Source organism: Physcomitrium patens, chromosome 18 (assembly GCF_059467195.1).
Source record: "Physcomitrium patens ecotype Gransden chromosome 18, ASM5946719v1, whole genome shotgun sequence".
Classification (NCBI taxonomy): Eukaryota; Viridiplantae; Streptophyta; class Bryopsida; order Funariales; family Funariaceae; genus Physcomitrium; species Physcomitrium patens.
This window is the reverse complement of record NC_143427.1, coordinates 6,357,217-6,384,918: the sequence shown is the minus strand read 5'-3', so window position 1 is coordinate 6,384,918 and position 27,702 is coordinate 6,357,217. Positions and strand designations below refer to the sequence as shown.

General features: G+C 32.9%; 1 protein-coding gene and 1 long non-coding RNA gene across 5 annotated transcripts; both read right to left on the bottom strand.

Moving 5' to 3' along the window:
- Positions 1-14,679: 14,679 nt before the first annotated feature.
- LOC112295145 (uncharacterized) lies at positions 14,680-16,425 on the bottom strand. 2 transcript variants are annotated; one of them, XR_016498321.1, is made up of 3 exons: positions 16,015-16,425; positions 15,489-15,853; positions 14,680-15,259 (listed from the first exon to the last, which is right to left on the bottom strand). It is a non-coding gene; the product is annotated as an uncharacterized LOC112295145 (long non-coding RNA). The 2 variants fall into 2 exon arrangements; XR_002973562.3 differs by having other exon boundaries at positions 15,562-15,853; positions 16,015-16,424.
- Positions 16,426-22,649: 6,224 nt separating this feature from the next.
- LOC112295648 (uncharacterized) lies at positions 22,650-27,015 on the bottom strand. Of its 3 annotated transcripts, XM_073540865.2 has the most exons (8): positions 26,071-27,015; positions 25,724-25,947; positions 25,312-25,544; positions 24,629-25,003; positions 24,308-24,497; positions 24,072-24,188; positions 23,150-23,343; positions 22,650-22,921 (listed from the first exon to the last, which is right to left on the bottom strand). In XM_073540865.2, exons 1-8 carry the CDS (start codon positions 26,796-26,798, stop codon positions 22,820-22,822), a joined length of 2,163 nt encoding a protein of 720 aa, XP_073396966.1. In that variant the 5' UTR covers positions 26,799-27,015; the 3' UTR covers positions 22,650-22,819. The 3 variants fall into 3 exon arrangements, with proteins under 3 accessions (XP_073396966.1, XP_090100505.1, XP_073396967.1); XM_090244379.1 differs by lacking the exons at positions 22,650-22,921; positions 23,150-23,343 and adding an exon at positions 23,359-23,426 and having other exon boundaries at positions 26,071-26,995; XM_073540866.2 differs by lacking the exons at positions 22,650-22,921; positions 23,150-23,343 and adding an exon at positions 23,359-23,614 and having other exon boundaries at positions 26,071-26,993.
- Between the last annotated feature and the right edge of the window lie 687 nt (positions 27,016-27,702).

The following is a 27,702-nucleotide window of genomic DNA, read 5'->3' as shown; positions in this document are numbered from 1 at the left end:
AGCTTACAAAATATTATTTTAATTAAACCAATGAATTGTGCAAGATCAAAGAAATCCTTATTAATCTTTGAAATCCGAATTCCAAAATTTTAATCCAATTGAATTTAAATAATATTTAATTTAGCTATTTTATTAATTTAATATTAAAAGAATAAATTTGAAATAAGAAAATTTAAGATCCAATAAGTTTTCATTTGTTAATCTACTATAATGCTTATATAAATCTTAAATAAAATACCAAATTATTTTAAATACTTTTAAATTTGAAAACTATTGATAACTAAATATTAATTTAAATCATATAAATCTAATGCTTAAATAAAATTCTTAATTTGTTTTTTATAATACTACATTCCTATCAATAAGAGAACCTTAAAATTGCTCCAGATGTACAAGTATTTGCATCAAGATTTGATTTCAATCGTGGTTTACAACTAGTCCTCTTTGGATATTTATTTTTAGCTTTTAAAAAGTATTTTTTTCTAAAAAATAATCTTAATTACTTCATTAAAGTAAATATATATAATATTCTTATTATAACATATTTTTTTTAATCTTATTTATTATCCTACAAAGTAAATAGAAGATTTTATATGAAAAGAATATTAACAATAAATGTATTTATTATTTTACTATCTTTTATTTCTATTTTTTAAAGTATGTTTTTTATATATTTTTTACCTTGAAGTCGTATTTTAATACAATATCATGACCTTTATCAATTTTAAATTATCTTCCAATGATATTCTAATGAATTTTTAATGCTTCTTTAATGTACTTTCTTTGGCTTGATGTAATAATCTTGTTGGCATGATTTCTTACAAATTCTACTCCTAAACAATAGTGGAATAATTTTAAATTATTCATCTCATATTATTTTTTGAACTTCATCTTTAATCAATTTAATTTTTTTAAGGTGTTAGTATAGATGATTAAATCATCAATATTGACATTATAGATATAAAAATGACTTTTCTAAATACTCACATATACTTTTATAGTTCAACTCTTAACATTACAACTTTTGATGATCTTTTTGATATCCAAATATATTAATCTACATGCCTTGGTAGCTTCAAAATATTTTAAAAATAAAAATTTTATACCTTTTGTATCAAGTTTGTATCTCATAGAATCTAATATCTTCAAATAAGTAATGATTCTAAAACTTTTCATATATAAAATATAAGGTTTTTTCTAATTCTAAGCTTCTTATAGAATTATTAATGTGAATATATTTTTAAGGCATATATTCCTTATATATGCAACATTCACCATGACTTTTGCTCAAAACATATGCCTAAGATATTGAACATTAAGCATATTCATTGTTGTCTCTTCAATGGTTTGATTTCTTTTTCAACAATTTTATTTTGTTGCAGAATAAAATATAGAGGTTTACCTTGCAATACCTTTAATCATTAAGAAATCATAAAATTATTTTGGCAAGTATTCACCTATATTTTTTGTATACAATAATTTAATTTTTTATTTATATTAATTTTTTAATAAATATATTAAATTCTTTAAAATTTAAAAAACATTGATTCTTAACTTTAAGGATGAAAATCTACATATTTTTTGAAAAACTATCAATTAATGTGATTATCAAAGTTTAAAATTTCTTAAGAGAAAATAAAAAAGTGAGACTTTTTTCAAAGAAAGAAGACAAAATAGAAATAAAAAAGTATGTATATTAAAAAGAAACTAGAATGGCTATTGCCAAAAGATAAAAAAAATTAGAGACCCTTTAAACTAGCCTAGAAGCAAGAAAGAAGTTGATAAGAGTGAAGAAAGCTTCACTCTTGCCTCTATATATATTATCTACTTAAGAGCTTTATAACAATGTTCTATAGGACCTCTAATATATGTCCAATTTACAAGATACATGTCTTAATTTATAAGGTAAGTTATATATATATATATATATATATATATTATATTATTAGCTTATACCACAAACTACCAATACATGTGATATATGGCTAATTTATTGGTTAAGTTTCTAATCTATCAATAATAGACATATATAAAGGTGAAGTTACATTTACAAAGCTTTTAAGAAGTTTTTCTAAAAGATAACATGAAATTAATCTATTTTTATTTACTTCTATTTATTTATATTATTTAAATAAATATTAAAGTAAATATATATGTTTGTAACATTATACTCTCTTTTAGGAACAAATTCCACCAAAAGCGGTAATCACATGTTCATAATGTCTAAGCTGCCACAAATTATATTTGCTACATACTTTGATTGTTGTTTCTTATGAAGGTAGTGAATAGGTCCTCTCAGCCATTAATAATATCCTATTTTAGAATAAAAAGACTAATAAAGAAAATATTAGACAAATAAAAGATATTACCTAACGTAAGTTACTAATGGTTAAAGGATAGCAAAAGGTAATAGGAAAGTTACCAAGGTGGCGGCTAGGATTTATAGTAGCGGTTAGATTAAGTGGTGGCTAGGATTTGAAGTGGCAGCTAGATTAAGTAAAATTTAGGGTTTAATTGGATGAAGTAAGGATGAATGAGAATGAAGTTGAGCCACAATGGATGTAAACTCTATCTATAAGTAAAGGATGTTAGAAGTGAGAGGTATCTCATTCCACACTTTTCTTGTGTCTAACCTTGCTGATTTCTACTTACTTGTGTCTTGCTTATTATATTTCTTCTTAGGGTTATGGGTCGACAAACACTTGATTGTACTTCTCAAGTAAGTTGAAGTTATTTGCTAGTTGTTGCTCTTGTGTGGAATAGATTTTATGGCATTTACTGATATTAAGGTTTGTATGATCTAATCTTGTGTATTGGCTTGTGGAAGTTTTGATTTGGGTCTTATAGATCCCTAACATCTGTTTGAAGGTTCTTAATTCCTAGAACTGACTGATTAAGACCTTATACAAAGAGTTTGATAATGTCTTTGGTGTTGTGGAAATTTTAGTAAAAAAGTGAATTTTATGAGTTAGAAAACTTGTTAATGAGGCTGATTGAAGTCCACTTACTTGTTACAAGCTTTGAAATTTGAGTTGGGAGTGTTAGAGTAAAGAAACATTCATTTCTTCACAAGAGGGCATTTTGAGATTTTGCTAGTGCAAAATTTTTTTGGTGATTTTAAGCACATATAAACTCCTTTTCTTAATATTTTTTGATAGACTTGTTCTTAGATATGGCTTCTACTGAGGGTGAAGGTTTGAGAGTAATTGAGAAGTTTAAAGGTGATAATTTCTACCATTGGAAGGTAAAAATAGAACTTTTGTTATCGTCTTTGGATCTTTGAGACATTGTAGATGAAAGTGAAGAGCCTCCAAGCATGCATGTTAATACTAAAGAGAAGAAGGACTTTACAAGATGTGAAAAGAAGGCTTTTGGCATGATTACCATCAATTTGGATGAAGCAATTTTTTTTTATATCATTTATAGTAAACGACTAGCAAAAGCATGGAAGACCCTTTGCAACATATATGAGAGCAAGAACTTGTTCATTATCATCTTTACAAGGAGGAAATTCTTCACTTGCAAGATGAAAGAAGGTGATGGCCTCATGGCTCATGTCAATAAGGTAAAGACCCTTGCTAATCAACTTATATTTATTGATAAGCCTTTAGAAGAAAATGATATTATCATGACCTTACTTATGAGCCTTTTTAAGTCCTACAACTATCTCATTGTGGCATTGGAGTCCATCAAATTAAAAGAACTTACAATGGATTATGTGATGGCAAGACTTTCTTATGAAGTGACCAAGAGGAAAGAAAAAGAGCCTCAAAGTGAGGATTGAGCTCTCTTTTTAAGACAAGGCAAAGAGAATTATTTTAACTAACATGGCAATGCAAGAACTTGCTTCATTTGTCGAAAATTAGGTCATTTTGCTAGAAATTTCTACAAGGCTAAGAAAAGAGATAGAAAAAGTGCAAACAATGCTCGTGATGAATATGGAAGTGATGGTTATGTACTTATGGTAAGTGAACGTACTTCCATGGCTACCATGTCCGAGTAGATTGTTGATTTGAATGCCACCAAGCACATGATTCTATACAAGTGTTCATTTGACACTTATGAAGAAATTTCAGCAATAAATATACTCATGGGAAACAATGGCTTAGTACAAGCTATTAGAACACGCTCTATTGTAGTAGAGATTGTTATGAAGGGCCAAACTAAGAAGATTAAATTGAAGAATGTCTTACATGTGCCAAAAATGAAGAAAAACCTCCTTTTGGTGAGTAAACTTGTTTCTTATGGTTGTAAAGTGCAATTTAATAAGAATGGATATTTTGTGAAGACATTGGAAGGAGATGATGTTGCAAAGGGCTTTAGAAATGGCAACTTCTACTTCATCAAGTGTAAGAAGGTGAATAAAGTTGAAGAGGTGGTATTTTTTGAATTTCCTCAAGATTAAGACAAATTTTGTATTTGGCATCGATGACTTAGTCATTTGAATGCCAAGAGCATGAAAGAGCTCAAATCCATAGTAAATGGCTTAGATCTTGGTCATATAAGTCACAATGCTATGACTCTTGCTTGTGAACGTTGTATTTAAGGCAAACAACAAAGAGCTACATTTCCAAGTGGAGTTGCAAGACATACAATCAAGTTGTTGAAAATAGTCTATTTTGATGTTTGGAGACATATGACGACTCCATCAATAGGAGGTGCAAGGTACTTTGTCATATTCATTGATGATTTTTCAAGGAAGGTGTGGATTTTCATCCTCAAAGAAAAGAGTGAGTGTTTCAAAAGATTTAAGGAGTTTAAGGCACTTGTGGAGAAGCAATATAAGTGCAAAATCAAGATATTGCATATGGACAATGGAGGTGAATATATGTCAAAGCAATTCAATGATTTCTTGAAGATGCATGGTATTGCAAGACAAACCTCCACTCTTTACATTCGATAATAAAATAGAGTTTTTAAAAGAGTAAATTGAACCATTGTGGAAATAGTAAGGAATATACTTCATGTCCAATACCTTAGATATGAATTTTAGGCGGAAGTAGTGATAAATACAATGTATACAAGAAATAGGTGTCCTACAAGTGCACTTATATCAATGACTCTGGAAGAAGCTTGGAGTGGGAGAAAACCTTATGTTTCTTATATGAAGACTTTTGGATACATAGCATATACAAAGATACTATAGATTATATGAGATCAAAATTTGATGCAAAAGATACAAAATGTGTATTTGTTGGATATTATGAAGGTACAAAGGCTTATAGGCTCCTGTATTTGAAGTCCAAAAAAATCATCAAAAGTCATGATGTTGAGTTTTTGGATTACAAGAGTGCTTGTGAGCACTTGGAGATGTATCCAAGTTGAAGTAATAATGTGTTTGTGGACACATCTTTAAATTCAGTAAAGAAATTAAAGAAATTTAAATTCCAGTAAAGGTGGAAATGAAGATGAAGAGGCAAAGAAGATAGAGAACAAGACCTTTAAAAATGCTAAGGCCAGCAATGAAGAGCATGAAGATGTTGATGGTGATAGTGATGAGGATTATCAATCTTTGAATGAAAAAAGACTATCTACAAAAGAAAAGAAGATTGGACAAGACTATAGAATGCAATAACTTGAGTCTTTTCTAAATGAAAAGATATATGCTTTGAGAGATAGAAAACAACATGGCAAATGGTGGAAGAATCATATCTTTCCTGAAGTAAGTGAAGAACATGGCAATGTTGCACTCCTTATTGATCCGTTGAGTTTGTGTGATGCAATGAAGTCTACAAATGCTTTGAAGTAGAAGAAAGCCATAGAAGAAGAATATCAATCAGTCATGGACCTAAACCCTAAATCCTAAACCTGGATTTCTATATTATTCTTTTATAATTTTTTTTAAGGATTTCTAAGAATTCTTTGTATTTCTTGTATAATTCCTTTGAAATTTTAATTGAATTTGATTGATATTTGATTATATTTGCTAATCTTTAATTATAATTTATTTAAGAGTATATTAGAGTTATTAGGACTTGTTGTTGCAATTTTTCTTTTATCTTCCACAGCTAGGTACTTGGTGCATTTTCAAGCCAAATGCCATGTAATACAACAATGTGTCATTCAAGCTCGTCATGATTTTTCAATAGCTAGATATTTTGGATACAATAAGACTTTAGAGCTAATATCAAGAGATTTTTGGTGGCCTCAAATAAGAAAGGTAGTCAAAAACTTTGTACAATGATGCTATACTTGTTCTAGATCCAAAACTCCCTGCCATCAATCTTATGGATTTCTTCAACTGTTATCAATTTCAGAACAACCATGGTCTTTCATTTTTATGGATTTTATCATAGATCTTTCAGTCCCATATTCATGACTTTATATTTATAATTGTAGATTTCTTCACCAAAATGGCACATTTTATACCATATACAAAATCTATTTCAAGTGAAGAAATAGCTAAGTTTTTTTATTGACAATATTTATCGCTATTATGGATTGCCACAAGATATTATATTAAATAGGAAGATTCAATTTGTATCAAGAATTTGGAAAATTCTATTGAAGATTCTAAAGGTAGATATAAAGCTTTCTTTGACTTTTCATCCTCAAATTGATAAACAAACAAAATAAGTGATCAAATTCTGGAGTAGTATTTGAGGGTACCATCAACTATCATCAAGATGATTGGACAACTCTTTTGCCATTGGTAGAGTTTGCATACAATAATTTGATACATTCTTCTACTTAATAAACACCTTTCTTCACCAATTATGATTATCATCCATATCTTGTGGACGGTTGGATTGTGTTGAAGTAGTCAAGAATCCTTAATAGGTTTTGTCCATACAAGAAGAATATAATCTGAATTTCAATTCAAAAGTGCTTAAAACACTCTTCTTAGTAGTCTTAACTATACATAAATCTCAATTATCTTATTACTTTCATATTTAAGCAATTTAGATTTTTCTTGTAAGTCCCAATCCTAATCAGTGAGCTTTAATAAGCTATAGCATCCAATCCAACTATCCACTTAATGTGGAATTTTTCATACAATTGTCAATATAAGTCTTCTAAATGCTTAAGAATTTTTAATCCAATTCAACTTATAGATTGTGAAAAAACCTCCAAAAATTGCACTAATGTCACTTGGCTGTCAACTTGAAAAGTGAAGTAGAAATTCCAGCAATGATTTCTTCCTTTCCAACCGTTAACTTTGTTTCAAAATTGGTATGTAGCTTAATCTTCAAGTCCTTCAACACCATGCCAATTTTTACTTTAATTCGACCAATAAATCTTTAGATATCATAGAAACCCTATCCAACCTCAAACTGCCACCTTTTGAAACCTTCTTGTGCTAAAAACTAGATATCTCTAAACCACACCATTAGATTATCACAAAATTTTGTATACACTTAGCCCATCCAATAATCCAAATAGTTTTAAGTTTTTAATTGTAGATATCACACTAATTGTATGAATTAGCTAAAATACCTAGTCCTAATTATATTATATAAAATCCAAATCACTGATACAAATCTTGACTTTGAACAAGAATTGCTAAGTCTTCCAAAACCCTCTCAAAACAATTCTTATGTCTCTGGAAAGAACTTCAAGCTAGCTCTCAAATCTTAACCTCCGATCTTCAAATGACTCCCTATTTTGCCCTTGGTTGTTGTTTTAGTGGCCAGAGGTCTAATTTCGACCCTGTCTCATAAATGGTCGATTCCTAAGTATCAATCTAACCTATCCTAAGGTGTTTTTAGCCCAACCCTACTCTCAACTTAATCCTAGTATCAACTATATCAATTATTTATCTCTTCTAACCTGATTTTATTAATTTATGGTCTTTCTAAAGTAGTAGAAGAGTCTCTACAACCTAGAAGGTAAAATTACTAACTAACCTTCTACCTATTAACTATTAAGATAAAAAAATAACCTAAGAGGCTTTTATAAGAGCCATGTTTAGATACCTCAAATTATAATTGAACTAAGGTAATTAGATATTAATTAGAAATTCAACTTTAATTACAATTTTATAATATAGTCATATTACATCAGGACAACGGATATGGTAAGGTACATGGAAGCCATCAAAGAATCTTGCAAATGCAGCAAAGAAAGTTGAAGACTTTTATCAATGATGTTCATCAAAACCAAGATAAAAAATAGCAAATCTTTACTATAAAGAAACAAGATCAAAAGAAGATAACATTATACAAGCTATATTTCTTTGTAGCTTTTATATATTTGTGATGCTAAGGAGATGAAAAACCAACAAACAACAAATTCGACTCAAGAGCTTTCATTTGTAGACTTACTAGACAAGACATTGTAATTGTCTCAACCTTCAAGATGACAAAATTGAGATAAAGATCTTCAAGAATGTCATGTCTTTCCTCGAATAGATGACAAGATAGAACATGTTTGATATCACGACATTGGAAGATACTCTTGATGTTTGATGATTTTACTAGAAGTAAAAACAACTCCTGATGGTGTTTCAAATGTTTTATTTGAAGGAAGTTACAAAGATCTTGACAATGACCAAATAATAGGGTGGTCTTCTCACCTTCAAATGGGATACTATCAATGGCTAAGAGGGCCTATTAACCATCTTTGAAGAGAGCAAAGATTAGAGTGTGTTAAATATAATTTGTCACATCTTAGACTTCCTATCAAGGACATGAATCTTGAAGAAAGAGAATCCTTGATACATTCTTGTGTCACAAAAAAGAACTAAAAAGTCACTCAAAAGCTAATGTTATATTAATTAGAATGCATATTGCCAAAAATAAGAAGATTAGAAAGTCTTAAAATAAGACTAAAGACTAGAACGGTGTTGAGAAGAAAGAAGAAGACTTCACTGTTGCCTCCATATATACTCTTAATTAGGAGCTACATGGCAATGTCATATGGAACCACCAAAACATATTGACTTTGCTAGCCACATGTCATAACTTGTAAGGCAAGTTATCTATGTATATACCACATAGTTAGCTTGTTCTATAAGCTACTACATGGAATTAACTTATCTTACAAGCTATCAATATGTGATTAAATTATTGGCCAAGTTTCTATCCTATAAATATATCTAAAGTCAAAACTGTATTTATGAAGCTTTTAGGAAGCTTCTCTAGAAGACTTTATGAAATTAATCTATATTTACCTACTTCTACATAATCATGTAAGTAATTATTAGAATAAATGTATATGTCCATGATACTTCTTCAACATATGAAGACCACTCTTCATGGAACTTGTTCCTAGATGAAGAAGTAATCTCACAAACATATACATTTATCCCAATAATTACTTACATGATTATGTAGAAGTAGGTAAATATAGATTAATTTCATAAAGTCTTTTAAAGAAGCTTCTTAAAGCTTCATAGATATGATTTTGACTTTAAATATATTTATAGATTAGAAACTCGGTCAACAAGTTAATCACATGTTAGTAGCTTATAAAAAAAATTAACTCCATATAAAAGCTTGTAGAACAAGCAAACTATGTGGCGCTTATATACATAACTTACTTTGCAAGTTAAGATATGTGGCTAGCAAAGTCAACACATATTAGAGGTCCTATAGAATATCGCAAAGTAGCTCTTAGTTAAAGAGTATATATGGAAGCAAGAATAAAGCCTTCTTCACTCTTGTCAATGTCTTTTTAGTCTTTAGTCTTGTTTCAAGTCTTTTTAGTCTTCTTGTTTTTGGCAATAGCCATCCTAGTTTAATATTATATCACCTTTTGAGTGACTTTCTAGTTTTTTTTAGTGATACAAGAGTGTATTAAGGATTTTCTTTCTTCAAGATTCATGTCCTTGACATTCATGTCTATTTATATTTTAATTTATTGCCAAATTTTATTAAAATATATCTTTATTAAGATTTGAATTCAAGATTACTTATTAACCAAAAAAACTATAAGATTTGTTGGATTCTTTTTTGAAACATTTTTATCTTTCACAAAAAAAAGATGTAATTTTTTTTATTTACAACAATTAGTTCTTTAAGCTATAAAATCAAAAATTAACTATTAATTCAAATTTTTTTTAAATAAATTTAATAAATTATGTCTTTAGATATTCTTATTCATGAACTTGTTCTTCAATATGTAATCATTGCACTTCTTAGAACTTATTCCTAAAAAAGAAAATAATATTACAAACATACAAAATAATCTGAATAAAAAATATAAGATATAAGATAAATGTAAGTAGATTTGATAATATCTTATAAAGAAGCTTCATAGAGGTTTTATAAATATAAATTTGACGTTATATATTTGTAGTTATTTGATAGGTAGAAAATTTAGCCAACAAATTGCCCATGTATCCCATATGTTGGCAACAAATAGTATAAGTTGGTCATGTGATACATATATAGGAAATATGTCTTATAAATTAAATATATGTCTTACGAGTTGAACATATATTAGAAGTACTATAGAATGTTGCTATGTATCTCCAGGTAGATATTATACATTGAAATAAGAATAAAGCCTTTTTTACTCTTGTCAATGTTTTTCTTGTCCTTAGTTTTATTTCAAGAGTCTCTAATCTTCTTGTATTTAGCAATAACCATTCTAATTCGAATATTTTATTATATTTTTGAATTAATATGTAATTTTTTTTAATGATACAAGAAGATATTAAAGATTGTATTGTTTGTGATTCATGTCCTTGACATGTATATATATATATATATATATATATATATATACACAATTGATATTTCACAAGATTTAATTTTTTTTAATCCTTTAAAATCTCTTATGCTAAAGTACAAAAATATTATTTGTATAGACTTTAAAAACATTTTGTTGTAGAAAAAGTATTCAATATTATAATGAAAATATTTTTTTTAAATTATTATAAAAATTTAATAAAAAATTGATATATTTATTTTTTAAAAAACATATAATACAAAATTTATTGATATGCATTGTATATATATATATATCTTATATCTAGAATTAAATTAGCATATAATAAAGTTCAAAAATTTACTTTTTTAAATATTTAATCTTAGAAGAAATTAAAAATAAATAAATAAATATAAAATCTAATAAAAGGTATAAGTCTTGTAAAAATTATTTTCTACTTATTTTATGGGATTATATTTATTTTTTATTAATCACATGCTATATTTAAATTTTTTAATAATAAAATTTAAAATAAATTCTAATATTTTAAATTTAATAAATTAAATTTTAGAAGAAAATTGATATCAATTAATTAAGTTATTTTTAAAAAAATCTTTATTTTTTACTTTTTTTATAATTATTTCATTATATTATGGTTTTTATTTTTAAATTTTTTATTTATAATTGTAAGAAATACGTTAGTTTTATTGTAAGTAAATAATTTATATTCTTCAATGCAATATTATAAAACAATATTTATATAGTTTTAAGCTAATATTATAGATTTATTATATAATATACATATGAATTATAAATCTCTTAAAAAGAAGGTATATTATTTTTTAATATTTAGAGAAATATATTACTATAAATAAGTGATATAAGTGATATATGAATTTTTAAAGTTTTATTAAATATATATGGATATTGTAAGTTTTAAATGTAGATATTTACAGCATTTTATAAAAAGTTGATTCTTTGTGTTTTTTGGTAAATTACCAATATTTATCAACTTGAGAATTAATAATAAAATAATATAAATAAATATTTTAATACTTTAAGATGAATATGTGTTTAAAGTTTTAATACAAGTTTTAATACTTCTAATACATAAAAAATATAAGATAATGTTTTAATACTTCTAACACATAGTAATCTAATTTAAATACTATATTTTTAAAATTCACACAAAAAATAAAAACTTCTTAGCTTGTAAATATTTAAATTTATTATAATCCTTATTATTTTTTTTAGAATTTTTTTTTTGACTAAATTAGTTTAGGGCATGAATATTTTTGTACTAATTCTTTGATATTTTGATAACCTTTAAGGCAGTTCACAATTAAGAGGTTGGAAACTCAACTTAGGAATTTAAGAAAAAAATCTTAGTAGTGTTTCTAATAATAGCAGTGTAAAGAGTTTGGAAGAGAATACTAAAATATCCACGGGAGAAAGAAGAGATCCCAAAATCCATCATTTTGTTATATTGTAAAATAATTGGTTAAAAAAACATATCAAATCATAAATAAATATTTAAAATTAGATTAATAAAAAAATATTTTTTTTACTGATTCAATTTTAATATTAAAAAAATTATATCAATACTAAAATATATCTTAGTTTTAAATAAAAAAGTTCAAAAATAATATAATTTTTTAGATATTGTTGTACGCTTGTTTTAAAAAAAAATACCTTTAATACTAAAAAATAGCTAAAAGTTCAAAAGGAAATCTACTATTTATAGTAAATTAATCAAGAATCAATAAGAAATTATATCTTCTATGATTATAGATTTACAAAGTAACAAATATTCAAATATGAAATTTAATAAAATCTTATAATTTTCTAATAATATATATATATATATATATCAAAATAGTTTAGAAGTATTATATATTTTTAATGCATATGTTTTTTAATAGAAATAAATTTAGTATTAAATTAAAATTTAAAAAATAAAAATGAAATAAATTTTATCTTTTATTTATTTTTTGATTTTACTTTTTTAAAACATAAAATAATATTTTATGGAATATTATTTAGTATGAAATATTATTTCATTTTATTATGAAAACGAATTTTAAAAATAAGAAAAATATAACAATTAACTTAAATTTAGTAAAAAGTATATTAATTTTATCATTTAATTATCACATATTATTACTATAAAAGTATTTAGTATGTCATAGAACAAGGTACGGTTCATTATGAAATTTCCATTATATATATTTTTATTTGTGCAAGCCAATTCAATGGTAAAAATGCATAATTTTTTATTTGAGTTTTGCTTAAAAAGAATGTAAAGAATAATTATATTTTTGTTTATTTTAATATCATTATCATCTAAAAATTATTTCTAATATAATTAATAGGTAAAAATAATTCTGTTCCAGTTAATAAATGGTGAAATGTTAAATTGTAGTTAACTCACTAGATAAGTTTAAAGTATGTTCACATCTTAAGTATGAGTTAAGTTGTATCTAAAAAAATAGCTACGAGTATCAAAATTTTAAATCCTTTGAAAGACGTTCTATTATTATCTTGCCAATATAATTTTTATGTAAGCTATTTAATATTTTACCTAAGTAAAATCACTTAATTATAGTTTTAAAAACTATTTTTTTATAAATTTAGAATTCAATGTGTATAAGATTAGATGCATATTTTTGTAAGTTTTCATATATATATATATATATATACACACATAAAAACCATGAAAACATTCTATTTATTTATTTATTTATTTATCATTACAATGATTTATAATAATTCTGATGGTAAAATAAAATAAAATGGTTGAATAAAACATATCTTTGTTAACATAGTTTTTTCATCAATATATTTTTAAACAAAAAATTTAAAACAACATTAAAAGAAAAAAACTTTTAAATTTAAAAACTATTTTTAGGTTTTAATGTGTTTGACAAGTCCAAAAAATATTTTATTTCATTCTGCTGTTGATGTCATTTACATTACAGATTGTGCAACAACTAGTGCACAATCTTAAAAAATTGAATATAGATGTATCTAGTGCATAATAAAAAGGATATGAATGTGCAATAAAAGAAACTAAGAATCTACACCTTCCGTTCTTTGAAACAGAATTGTATTATTTTCAGATAAAATATGACCAACTAATAAAATTTACTAAAAATTTTATATGTACATGTAAATAACACATATGCATTGATATTTATGCACAAGAAATAACATACAGTAGTTGGAACAGAAAAACTACTATTAGCAATACAAACCAATCAGATAAAAAACCCCAATTCTAATATACAACCAAAACATCCATTTGATTGATATTTTAGCAACGTTACAAAACTTAGACAATGCGTTTCAAATCCCCATGTGATAAGTCATGTAGGATATGATTTTTTTTCCCCCGTTTTTTTATTCTGTTAACCATAAATTAGATTTTGTTCGTATCTTTCAAAGTGTTTCTGCTGAGCTTTTTGGGTTTTGCCTTCCTTGGGCGCCATGGAAGCGCAAGTACACCATTCGATACTTTTCGCCATAAATTCATGAAGCTAACTGTGCCATGCTAGCTGCACAAGACCATGAACTCCAAGTGAATCAAAAATCAAGCTCACTTGACAGCAGCTCTGAGCAAAAGACAGGTGGAGGAGCATGAGACCATGTTCCAAGCTGGAGTGTTGTGTGTGATTCTGCAGGTGGAAACCCTAGGTACCGTTCTCTCTGGCATTAAATCCAAGACGTTATGGTGCGACCAACAGCTTCAACATCAATGTTGCTTGTGCTCAAATCGTAATTGGGAGTTAACTAGTGATTCGTTCTCATGAACTGGGATATCTTTACTTCTGAGATCAGATCAGCAATCATAACACAGCGCGGTACGACTGGTAGTCAAGTACTGTAGTACTAGAACTGGTGTGGCATTGCGACCACTTAATCTAGCAGTCTTGAGTCGCGAAACAGCAGTTTTAGCTAAAAACAACGGTGTGGTTGCCTTAGGGAAACGGTGAGTTCCTGCAGTCACAATTGGAGCTCACAGTGACGTTCAAAACGTGGAATGAGTCCATGGGGAGTGACGAGAAGTTGCTAGCACATCATCCAACCTTGTCCCTGTAAAAAAGATGTAGTTTTATATGATGTTGTATTGAATCACATTTGTGATGGTACATTTGGACTGAAAATGATGAGAGCTTCCAACTCGTGAACGCTGATTTCTACAAGGGGAAAACAACTATTGAGTGATGGGTTCACAACTAGGCTGTGTATCAATATGGTTCTTCCTAGCTAAAACTAGTTCTAATGACAAAATTGCAATCCTACACCGGTATGGAACCTGAATAATCTGCTCCATACGCTAGTAGTAAACTAGATCGGGCAGCTCTATGAAAACTGCAACTCGACATTCGACTGGCAAAATATGATTCCAATTATGTGCTTAGGATTTCGGCTGTATGTGGATCCTGTGGTCAAAGGTAGGGTCCGTTGAGACAATGAAAATCATGGAAAATAAACGATGGCATTCCGACCATATTATACGTCCACAGTAGTTGATATGTATATATATATATATATATATAGATATATATATATATATATATATATATTCGGACTTCTTTTGAAGTAGCTTCGCATCATCGGGAGAATTGCAATTGAAATTGAAGGATCTAAGTTCAGAAGACCCAACCTGAACAAGAAAAAAAAGTGAAAAATCAGCCGTACACAATGGGGTACATATCCAGCGCAGTGACGGACCACAGGACATGCAATCTGCGAAATGAATACATATTAACAAGCGATACTGATTCTTTCATCACAGTGCTCATGTATCGGCATGACTGATCAGAGCTGATGTGCTACCCTGCAAAGACCTAATTTCGGCAACCGCCAAAACTGCAATTGTGTATAAAGCTCACCGGAAAAAGATCAGCAAACGTATTCTGAATGTACCATGTCAACTCTTTCCCGGGGTGATAGCCAGTAACTCACATGAGCCTACTCGATGGTCTGGGGCACGGAGCGATCTCGGACATCCAAACTGGGCAACAGCCGGTCAGAGCTCAAGGAAGCAAAGAACGACGTGGATTTCCGAATCAGGGGTGTGGAGTAGCACTGGTATAACGCTGCACGGCATGGAACAGCGTCCATTATGGCCAGACCTCGACGGAGCCCAAAGCTACTTCAGTTAATTTCACAACAAAACGTCGCCTCCTTCCGACCCCACCCCCGAAACCCAGACGTCGTCGCCGTCGCCGTCGTCAAGAAGAATGAAAACTCGACACTGCAGAGACCAGAAAGCCAAAATCAGTACAAGATACCATCAACCGTGTGCCTGTCAAAATACTCAAGCAAAGACCTCGTCCGATCGAAAAGAGCGCAGCCGACCGGAACTATTGAGTTGACTGCAGTAGTAACAAGTTGTGGAGATAGAGCGAGGCATACAAGAGGAACTCGGGAAGAAGCGGCAGCCTGTTGCAAGCTCAACACAAAGATAGCAACAGGAGATGACAGAAGAGTGCAAGTGTGTGTGTGTGTGTGTGTGCGCGAGTGTGAGTGTAGGTTAGTGGGTGGCTGGGATGGCGAAGCGCAAGTGGGATGCAACGACTAGAATCCCAACCAATTTGGTGACACGAGAAACGAAGATCAGGCGGCCTTTTATCAGACTGGCCCTCAGCCTGGCTTCTGCTCCTGCTGTTGCTGCTTCTTCTTCTACTACTTCTTCGTCTGGCCCACTTGGAGTTCTGACGCTGCCAATGCGCCCAGGGTTACACGAGGATGTTCCCTTAGAATCTTTCTCCAAGCGGCTCTTAATGGATACCTTTTTTGTTTTTTCGTGTTTGGTATCTCTCCTCTTCAACTCTTTATGTTTCACAACCTCCCTGGATTTGTGTATGAATGGAGTTCCCTCCTTCTTTGGATGTTTTAGGTACGATTTGCCTTTCATGCAACTTCTGTCGTTCCTTCCTCCTCTATCTTCTGCACCCAATTTAGAACCTTTCCTTACTGTCTTCAAGAGTGACTCCAATGAATGTCTTTTGTTTCGTTTTTTTACTTTTTAGGTTTGGTAAGATGGTCGACAAAACTAGTGACAATCACAACCATAGACGGATGAAAGGATGTCATTAAATTTCATTCAACAGTAATTGTGCTTTTGAAATGACAATTCAAGAATTTTATTATCCAGAACATCTCTTCTTAAAACAAAAATAAAAACACCTTATTGAGAAAAGTAAATGATACATACGTACACAAATAATTTTGATTTTAATTTTGACTTTCTTCTCCTTCTAAGTTCATAGTGAAGACATTTCGGATTTCTTTTGTTTGGAATTTTCTTTTTGTCACACGACAAGGTAATGGGGCACCATTTACCAATCGTGGATGGAGTGCATTTCAGGGGAATTCGCTGTTGTAAATCAAGTTTTGTTGACCAATGGTGACATCATCCCTGCTGCTACAGTCTGTTTTTAATGGCAATTATTGGCACCAGAGTCATACCATAAATGAAGCATCATGCTGAAGTACTTTCTGATGTACACAGTCTTGTTGAGTAACTGGCTTGTTGAGGTAAGTTAGTTTACGTTGGAGGTTTTATTTCCTCAAAGACCATACTAAAGATCAGCTGGTTTGAAACTCACCCCACATGAATAAGTATGCATCCTAGGGGTTTGCTTCGAAAAGACACATCACTTTCAGCTTTCAGTGATGTGTCATAATCCAATGTTGTATTCCTTATTATATTCAGTCTACTGTAGATTGCGAGTCGAAGTCCCTCAATGTTTGAATAGAGCAAGTCTTGTCTGAGTTTCTGCGATTCCTAAATTACACATGATGAGAAATTAAGAATCTTGCCGGCGGCCATAGCCTTTTTTGTACCCCTTGTCTTTTGGGTTATGTTTGATGACGAGTTTATGCCTATCGCTAGACTATTGACTAGGCTTGCAACTGTGCTCTGACGGGAAGCCTAGTAATTGATACATTCCGAGTGCATGCGTTTAGAACAAAGTAAACGATATTTGGATATCTAGGAACTTTTGGTTGTAGATATTGATAAAGAGATTTATGAGGTCACTGATATTCATGGAATCCATTATGTGCTACATCAAACACGGTTGCCTAATTGCACTTGTAGAAGCTAAGGGATGAATTCTTTCGAGGTGGCATTTCAGGTATAACTGATCTATTTACGGAATATCAGAACCTTCGATCACACTTTTGTGCAGCCAATGTTCTAATCGTTAGCCGCCAGCGCCAAGGGCAGGAGAAACAATCCCCCAAAAGCGACTTCAATGCAGAATTCGAAACAACTTTTCGTCATCGTGTGAGCTGAAATGGCTGCTACAATGAGCCTTTAGGCCATTCTTCAACCGTAACTTGCACTATTCTTTCGAGGCAGCTTCTCACGCCTTTCAGTTATAGTGAATGTCCTCAGCTGACACTGGTACCTCCGGCCAATTTAAGCCGGAATTCAAACATTCAGGCGCAGTACCTATCCGCTCTCCTCTCAAGCACACAATCTCCAATTAGAAGACTTCCAGAATTGGTTGACTGGGAGTGCATCTGACATGAACAATCATCAAATCCACCTTGATCTCTTGATGTTGCAGTGACATAGTAACCCTTCAAGTACATCCCTCCAGCATAGTACTGGTCCAGGTACCTCGGCACGATGCTTTTTCCCGTGTTGCGGGGGTTTGGGGAGAAATAAGTGCCCGGACACAAGTCTGTGCCGAATTTGGTGCTTATAAATATATGTTTCTCAACTCAGGCCCTGCTTTGTCATGTCTTCTTTAGTGATTCTTGCAGATGTTAGCCGTGCGATGCACTTGTTAGATCATGGCGCGACTGCACCGCTCATAGTTAGTCCTTGGAGCTCTCAGCTCCATATTCGCAGCTTGAACGAAGCCCACAAGAGACTTTTTCCACATCGAAGACTCTGGACTGCATGTATGTCCTTGTTCTAGTACTGCTATTTTCCTTCACGGCAGGTTGACCAAAGTATGAATATGAAGTGAAGCGTAAAAGCAGAGTGTAACGTCCTCTTGTCGGAGGTTCAGGATTATGAAATGAATGATAATCGACATTCCAAGATTCCAAGCATCGTTGTCCGCAATTTTTCATTGGCTGATTGATTGAAGCATGAAGATTGGTCGAGAAGTGTAACATCGAGACTCATTTCCCTCATACTATTCAGCGTCTCGGAAAAGTACGGAAGATTCACATTGGTGCATTGTCGTCACCTTGATGATGTAGAATCGTGTACGTTTTGTGGACTAAAAAGGATGTAAACATGGGAGAGCTTATGAATACAGGGCGAATTATCTTAAGCAGACAGTCCTTGAAACAGAGATTTTGGTATACGCAGGATTCGCTCCTCAAAATGCGAGAGACTTGAGTTCACTGGACTTCACCTCCTCTAGTGTCCGAAGTACACTTCCAAGTACAAGCAGGCTGCGTGAGGTTTATGCACTTTCTATTCTGCCCTTTGAAGTGAGAACAGGTGTTATGTATCAGGCTTCCAAGCCTCCTGTCGAAGTGGGAAGTTGTGTTAAGATACACTTCTGCTAGTTGTCCCTCGCTTTAACTTGATCACCCTGGATGCGCGCACTCATTTGCTTGGGCATGTCTTCTTTCAAGGGAACATTGCAGGGTGACTAATATTTTTTTTGAAATGGTCTAGACAGGTCTAATTCAGATCTGCAGAGGACACTGTTATCTTTCGTAAAATGTTTCCCTGTTCGCTTGAATCTTTCTTTGCTGAGTAGACATTGCGGTATACTAGTCAACCACTCCTAATCCTCGTAACACAAACTAAAACATCTGAGCTGTCAATGTTTCTGTAATTTCCACTCATGATAAACACATTACTGGAAAGAATTTGTCCAACCTGATCAGAGGGTGTAACACAACATACCAAAAAATGTTGGTGGTTAGGAGTTCATCCATATCCATCCTACTCTGAGGCATTCATGGAACGGGTTATGATAGCCTTCAAACACAACATGATATTATTTTACATGTACATTCTGGCTATTCAGAAGTACACCACTGCGTATAGCTCCGGAAAGCATTCACATGTATCCAAACATGAGAACATCAATTATATACTACTAAGTTTTTAGTAATCTAAGCTATATTTGGTAAATAACAGCGCCCAAGGCGCTGTTAATTTTTTTCATGCTGTAGCCAGTGGGCCATATGATCATGTCTTCCGTGCGTGATATTCTGGGCATATGACGCTTCGATAACCTCCCTTGTGTAACGCCTCAATGGTGCCGGCCTACTTCTGTGGCCTAGTGGAGGCCATCCAATTTCCTGAAACAGCAATTTCCAGGACCCTTCTGACAAAAAGATGAATCGAAAGCGTTTTCCACATGCTAACACTGTACAAGTGTATCTCTACTTGCACACCAGCCTTTAGTGAGTGATATTCCGGTACACTTACAAATTACTGAACAGGATGTTTTGCTACTGGGTTGGAACTGAAAGGTGACCCAACATTAAAAGCCTGACGTTCCGGAACCAACCCCACTGCAGTCCTACGATCGGCGTGGAAGAACCACTAGCCTCCCTCATTCAGGTCGGCGATCGATTCTAGCCCTAAAGCTTCCATGAAGATGGCCTTGTGGATGGTCAGTGTGCAGTGCAGCTGTAAGACTGAAATTGTGTGATTTTTCTTCACGACATGAAGATGCGAGTAATCTCGTGGTTGGATTCCATTCTCAGTGGAACCGCACAAACTCCTCCTCTGCATTAGGTTGTAAGCCAACCATTCAAACTGGGAGCAGATTGGCACAAAGCGGCACGAACAACGAGGAAGCCCCTTGCGATGCGATCAGAAAGCAGAGCTTTGGTTACTGCAGATTCGCGCGGCTTCCATTTCGAAAATATGATCGATAAAATATACTCACCCGAGCTTCCTACCCCCCCCCCTCGGGCCCCGCTGACTGATCATTGTCAGTTCCTCCCCCACTGGCAGGGCACGGCAACCCGCGGCAGGCGACGTCAGGGGTAGGGGAGGTGGATGAGCGGCGATAACCCGCGTGTGGATGAACAATGGATGAGTAACATTCATCCGTCCACCTTGCTGCTGAATTGTGCAGCAGTAATTGTGGTCTCGATTTGTGCCATTATGAATGAAGATTCTTTTCAATTGCTCGCTTCCCTTGACGGTTGGGGTTGCAATGAAAAATATAAAACATTGAAATTATATATTATAAAAGTAAAAATAAATAAATCAATAAATAATGTTAACTTGAATTATAAAAAAAAAATGCCAATAATTCCTAAAAGCACCCATAATCTACAAAAGAGTTAGGAATTACATACTAAAAACTAAAATTTAATCTTCCAAAGTTCACACTACGAAGTTGGCTCTAAAATATCATATTATTACATAAACTTGGTTATTGAAAGACTTGGTTAGATAGTCTCTTTTGTCTTTTTATTACCAAAAAAAGTGTTATAATCTTGATTTTCTATGTACATATAATGAGTGATAATAGAAATCATTAGGAGTGGTAACAATCAATTCAAATTTTAAAATTGAAAATAAAATTTGTAATTACTATTTTAAATACAAAAAATTAGACAATATTTAGTTTAAATATGCTACATAGTTCACCATGTGTATAATATTTAATAATTCAACCTGTGATTTTTCACAGATTTCGTTTTTGATTTTTAGTATTAAAAGTATCTAAATATTAATAATAGTATGAAATATCATTTAAAATTTTTATTTAAAAGTTTAAATGCATATGCTTTGAGTAATTATCTTCTTATTTTATCATTTTTATACACATGTTTGTTTTATTTTCAAATTTTAAAACTTCTTCAATAATATATATAAATATAATATTCAGGTATGTAAATTTAAAGAAATAGATCAGTACCTGATTATTATTTATATATATATCAACTTTATTTTAGAGGTTAATGTTTTAATTAAAAGAAAATTACTATTATCAATGAAATCCAAAGATAGTTTTGCTCCTCTACTCTCTTAATACTTTATTCCAAGCAGAAGACATTGTTATACAAGAATTTTGTAAAATCATAAAACAACAATGAATAAAAAAATAAAACAAATTAGCCCTTGAACCAAAAATAGAAATAAACCAGTTATTTACAAAACTGATTTGAAACATGAAGAATGATTATATTTCTTGCTCTTTGTGCGTTTTATTACTATTATTTTCTATCTGTATAATAGAATTGTAATCCTACTTTTTTGGCTAAAACTATTTCTTGTTGCAACTTTGAAAATTGATTAACAAATTAACAAAAGTAATCTTAACATAAAATTAAACTTCAAAACTGATTTCATTTTATTGAGTTTTAATTTTGACATGTCATTTTTAAATTGTTTCATTTTCTTAGAAATTTCATGAAACAGAAATATCATTAAATCATAACAAGAAAAAAGGAAAAAAAGAAAAAAAGAAAAACCACAAAGTAACTTATAATTTAACATTGATATTGATTTTTGCTAAAATAAGTGTTTATGTAAATTTCAAAAAATAGAAATAAATTAATAACCAACTTTCTATCCTACCATGAATTGTTGATATTTGCTTGATGAAGGCCATGTAAATTGGTGCTGTGTTTGCCAATTAAATAGATATTTTTAATAAAATAGATTAAAAACAATATTATACATCAAATAAATATAATTTAAAATCTCGTTTTATTTCTAAAATAAGACGTACTATATTTATCAAAATATTTTTATTTTATTATATATATATATATATGTGTGTGTGTGTATACTTAGGATATTATATAATTTTTTACAACAAAGTTCAAGAATTTTACACCAAGATTTTACAGAATGAATAAAGACTGGTTATATTTAAATATTTTTGGATAGTTTAGATTTTTAAACATGGCAATACAAGTCTTTGATTTTAGATAAGAATTAAATCCAGAAGGAAAACACACGTTTTATTAAAAACATCCATCTGAAATAGAATTTGAACAAAATCAATTAGAATTTATTTAAAATATAAATAGAATCCAATATGTATTTGCTAAAAACGTTTACAGTAATTTCACCCAAGTGCAATAAATACCAATTATTATGAACACATAGAATGAATTCAATTAGGATGGTAGAGGCCATGGTGTAATCGAATTTTACACACTACATGTGTGCCAAGAAGAGAAAAGAAAGAAAAATGATAAAGTAAAAGATGAAACAAAATAGAAAATTATTAAAAGAGAAAGGTAAAAGGTAGGGCACGAATTAAAGTAGAAAAGTAACATGATGCCCATGAATGCATGGCGTCGGCAGAGGTTTCGTTGCGGCTGTCAGAGTTGCTGGCGAAACCCTAAAAATGGCTCCTTTCTGCGAAAAGAAGAGAAGAGAGCAGGTGGGTAATGGACAGTAACAGAGGAAATATTCCATGCTCAAGAATAAGCAGCCATCCGAGACAAATGTGAACTTTACAAGCTGACATCGAAAACCTCAAGTGTACAACGTATATTCTTCCCATGATCCCCCCCCCACTCTTCTGATTCTACAGTCATAGACATCATCGACATCAACAAAATGCTGCTATCTGCGCCTTTCAACCTTGTAACAAAGGGCTCCTCTGGATGAGCACGAATCGGAAAGACTTGATGCCTGTGCAACGCAGGGGTGGTGAATAGCAGACGCTGATAAACGACATTGGGAAGGGCCAGGAGGAGGACCCATATGGCTGGGAAACTTAAGTATCAGTTTACTTAGACGTGCACCAGCTTCTACTCTTAATTGGTGGTCGTAATCTGGCAGAATAATGGTGCACTGTAAGACTCCATCAGATTTCCATACAAACCATTTCTTTCAAATTATCTTCGGGCTTGATTACCTATGGATAACAAGACAATCAGAAGCATACTGTACTACCTTTGAATGATTCCATTCTGAAATTATTACCACCAAACTTATTTAAATTCTTGAATGTTTCATTGCAACTGTCAGAATGTTCATTTTTTTATAAAATTATGAAGTTGAGCTCTGACTCCCCACACCCAACTGAGCGATCTGTTTATATCTCTGTGTACAAAAAGAGCGCATGTTGTAAGCTTGGTAAATAGCATCAGGCAAAGGGCTGATTAAAAGAAAGATTGAGTGGTAGCCATAACAAGGATTCAAGTGCATCAGCTAAGAGAAACTATACTGTAATCTTGTACAATTTGTAAAAGATATGATCTAGTGAAGGGCTCAAGATACGACTCACCTATTTTTACATAATTTTGGTACAGCCTTGACAGGCCTGTTCTGACGGCATTGATCCTCAAATTCCATTGGGAACCTGATGTCATCTACCTTTCCTTGCTCTAACTAATATTTACTGACTAGCTATACAGATCAATATACAAGTGCCAATTATATCTAGCTAAGAATCAATGTAAGATTTGGCACTTGCCATAGTATAAACATGAAGCTCTATTAAAATGATTTTGAATCGCAGGTGGAAAGAAAGCTTGAACATGAAATCAGAAATTTGCACCTGGGGGGGCTGGATAAGACGGAACAGTCTGAATGCGTTTGTCCTCTACGGGAACTCCAATAGTAAAGTGATAAAGACTCTGGAACTTGTTGTCCTTCAAGCCAAGCACTGTATGCACTGTGTTCACATTCCCCTTAATACTGTCAGTCTCTTGTCTTCCAGTCTATGCTCCCAAGCCATAAATCTGTTCATAAATGCAAGATATATTTGAGCATGAGACTGAGCTACAAACTCACCAGGATCATCAAAAAAGCATCCGATTCCTGTCCCTGAAACACCAAAAGCATGTGCTTCCAGGTACAACATTTGACCGATTAAGCCTGTCTCCCAAAATAGGCGAGGATACATCGAGGGACCAAAGTCCCTCATCGCAGACTCGAACCTTGCCAACATGCCCAAGCTAAAGAAGCCATCTCCGGCTATCTCCTGAAAAATGCAGTAGCTAATCAGAACGAAATTTATGAAATTTGCACGTAGGTGTTTGGCCAATATTTCATCAAATATTTCCTAGTTGCTTTTTCCAGTTTAGAGCTATTTTTCTTGCAGTAAGAACCCACCTGGTCACAAGAAAGCCGCTGTGCCAAGCCTGTGACGTTTCCATACTGCAGTGCGTAGAGTGGTAAGCTAGGAGGACATATCTCAGGCTTCTCCCACGAAAATTCCGGTTTCATTAATTTTGCGAGTTCTTTAGTATATGCCTCATTTCTCACCAATATGTATACTCCCGGTTGCAAGCCAACCACACGATGTGCAAATATTACCAAGTGAACTTCAGCATTCCAGGGCAACGCTCCAAAAGGAAGCTGCCGTGGAGCACCTTGAGTTTCCCCGCTTCCAGTTGGCAATGTCTTAGCAAGAATTTGGAAGAACACCTCTGCAAGCATGGCGTATGTGCTGTCCATGCTCTCAGCACTCCTACGCTTACGAACAACCTGCGGATAGGTATCTCAATTAAAATCCCCGACTCTTAACATGTAGGATAAGTGTTTCGATGTCCAAAGCAAGGGACTCTGAGCAACAGAAGTTGGATTCCCAATGACAATCAACGCAAAATCGACTCTATCACACGATTCACATTCATGAGTTGTATGATGAGTTGCAATAGGTCCATAAAAAGCATGGCATTTCTATCAACGGATATACGCCACAAAGGAAGAAATACTGGGACTATGAAAATCTATGCGCCTTGAGGAGCAATAGGTATGGTGTGCAAACTGGAAGTGAAGGAAACCAAAACAACCTGTCGTACAGTCACAGGTTCGTATTCCGCGGATGTAATGATCGAATCAGGCAGAGGAAGAGATCTTGTAATTGCAGCACTAGTCACAGCGCTCTTCTCTGAGGCCTGAGCTGCCTCATAGATTATGCCCCAACTCATGTGCTCCTTGCTCAAAGCGCTCATTTGGCCTTGCCACTTCACATCGCCCATTAGTTTAGCGACTTGGTAATTTGGCTGCTCGGAGATTGTTAGGCCTGACAACACACGATTCAGACCAGTCTCCATCAAATCATCAAACATCTTACGCAAGCCCTAACATTATTGAAACTTGGAAAACATATAAAGACCGAATTTCATCAAGAACGGGAAAAAGTAAACTCTATTTAGACATATGGGTTGCCTCCAATACTCTGCAGTATAACCACAAACTCACCAGAAGGGAATATTGCGAGGACACAATCTGCGTGCTCTGTCTCAAGCTCCCGCATTACACCCCTCACAGGACCTCGATCTGTGCTCACCCTGACTTGAGGCAATCCAAGGAGACATCCAATTTCATGCACGCTGTACCCGTCCAGCATGCAAGCATTCCAACCCAAAGACGCGGAAGCAATCGCCACTGCTCCAATTGCATGCCCTACATCGTGATTGCAATATCTGCATCGCGAATGATACCAATCCAGGCGCAAGCTGTCAAATAGAGGCTATGGAGAGTGAACCAAATAGGGCTAAGCAACCTGAAGAATTTTCAAGTCGAAAAACGAAAACAGTGAGGCTTACCTGAATGCTCGTTCGCCATACTTCCAAGACTCTCTCCAGAAGATGGAGGAAAATCCAAAAAGCAAAGACCCGGGAGGCAAGCCGCTAGACAAGTACCTCCACTTCTCCACGGAGATCTCCGCTCGAATCTCCAGCACATGCTCATAGGGAGCATAATGCGCAACAAATGGGGTCATCGAAACCCCCTCAATCGCATCACAAATTACATACCCCTCCGTAGGGTGCAAATTCCCGCTGCTGGGATTCACCCGCAGCGACCAAGTGGATCGCCTCGCGGCTTTCCAAGCCGACAATGCCAAACTGTCGTAAAGCAGCTGTGAGAGACTGCTCTTGTCCAGGGGCTTCGGGGCCAAGCTCTCCTCAAAAATCACTGGCCACAGCGGGTCGCTGCTCCGCGTGGGAGACTCTGGCAGATGATCCAGTGGCACCACCCGGGCACCGTCGTAACGCCGAAACGGATTCGGCTGGTTGGCCCAGTCCAACCTATGCGGCCCTCGCGCATATTTCCGCGACCTATGCTTCGTCTCCTCGTGGTAATTCACCAAAACCGACATCGCCAAGTCCACGGGATCACCATCTTGCGTCGTCCGCCCTTCTTCGGCCATTCCAGTCCCCGCAGAAGAAGCACACGCCCGTGCCGAACAAGAGCTCGAGACGAAGCTTGGCGATAACCGCTTCAAACCCCAACCGGGACCATAGATTCGCGAGCCCAGTTTCACAGCCCTCATGACTCCTAAACCTGCTGCAAATGCTGATCGTTGTCACACAAATAGAAGATTTTCCATGCAACTGGAAATGCGTCACCACATGCATGCACGCCTGGCCACTATCCTGGAATCCTGGCACTGGGCGGGGCTAGCCATTGTTGCGTGTGGCCTTTCTATTTCCTTGTGGCATGTCGAGCCCCCCTGCCCTAAGCATTTCTTCCTGCAATACCCAGTGTTTTTTATATTAGGGTGTTCAATGTTGACATTATTGCTAAATGATTTGGACAGTTTCATGTTTTTGACAATCTTTGATATATCAAACTGCTGAAGCTTGACATCATTGTCAAAAAAACTGGGCAATTTTATATCTTTGACTATTTTAAATATGTTGAGGTTCCCAAGTTTGACATTATTGCCAAATGAAGAGGGCAATCTCACATGTTTGACTAAATTTGATGTAAGAGAATATTCAAGCTTAACATCTTTCCCAATTTATTTGGCAATAAGTTAAGAAAATGCATCCATCTTCAAAATGCAATTTGGCAAAAAGTTATTTGAAGATGGATGCATTTTCTTAACTTTTTTAATCTATGTAGATCTTTAAAAAGAGATAATATAAAACATCATTGTAAGTTAATTAGGTTCTTAGCGAAGCAATTAATAAGTGGCATAATTTTTTTTTTTTTTTTCATTTTTATTCTATGCATGATTAAATATTATTTTATATAATATATGTATATTATATAAGACAGTTAACTTGCGCAACTACATTCAATGTATTATCTTAAAATATGATATTTTATTTATTTAATAAGATAAATTATGTAAAAAATAAGAATTTAAAATAAAATTACTATGGTTTATTATTAGATTTTTTATACCTAAAGTAGCTTATGGCTATATAGACAATCTAAATAGAATAGCC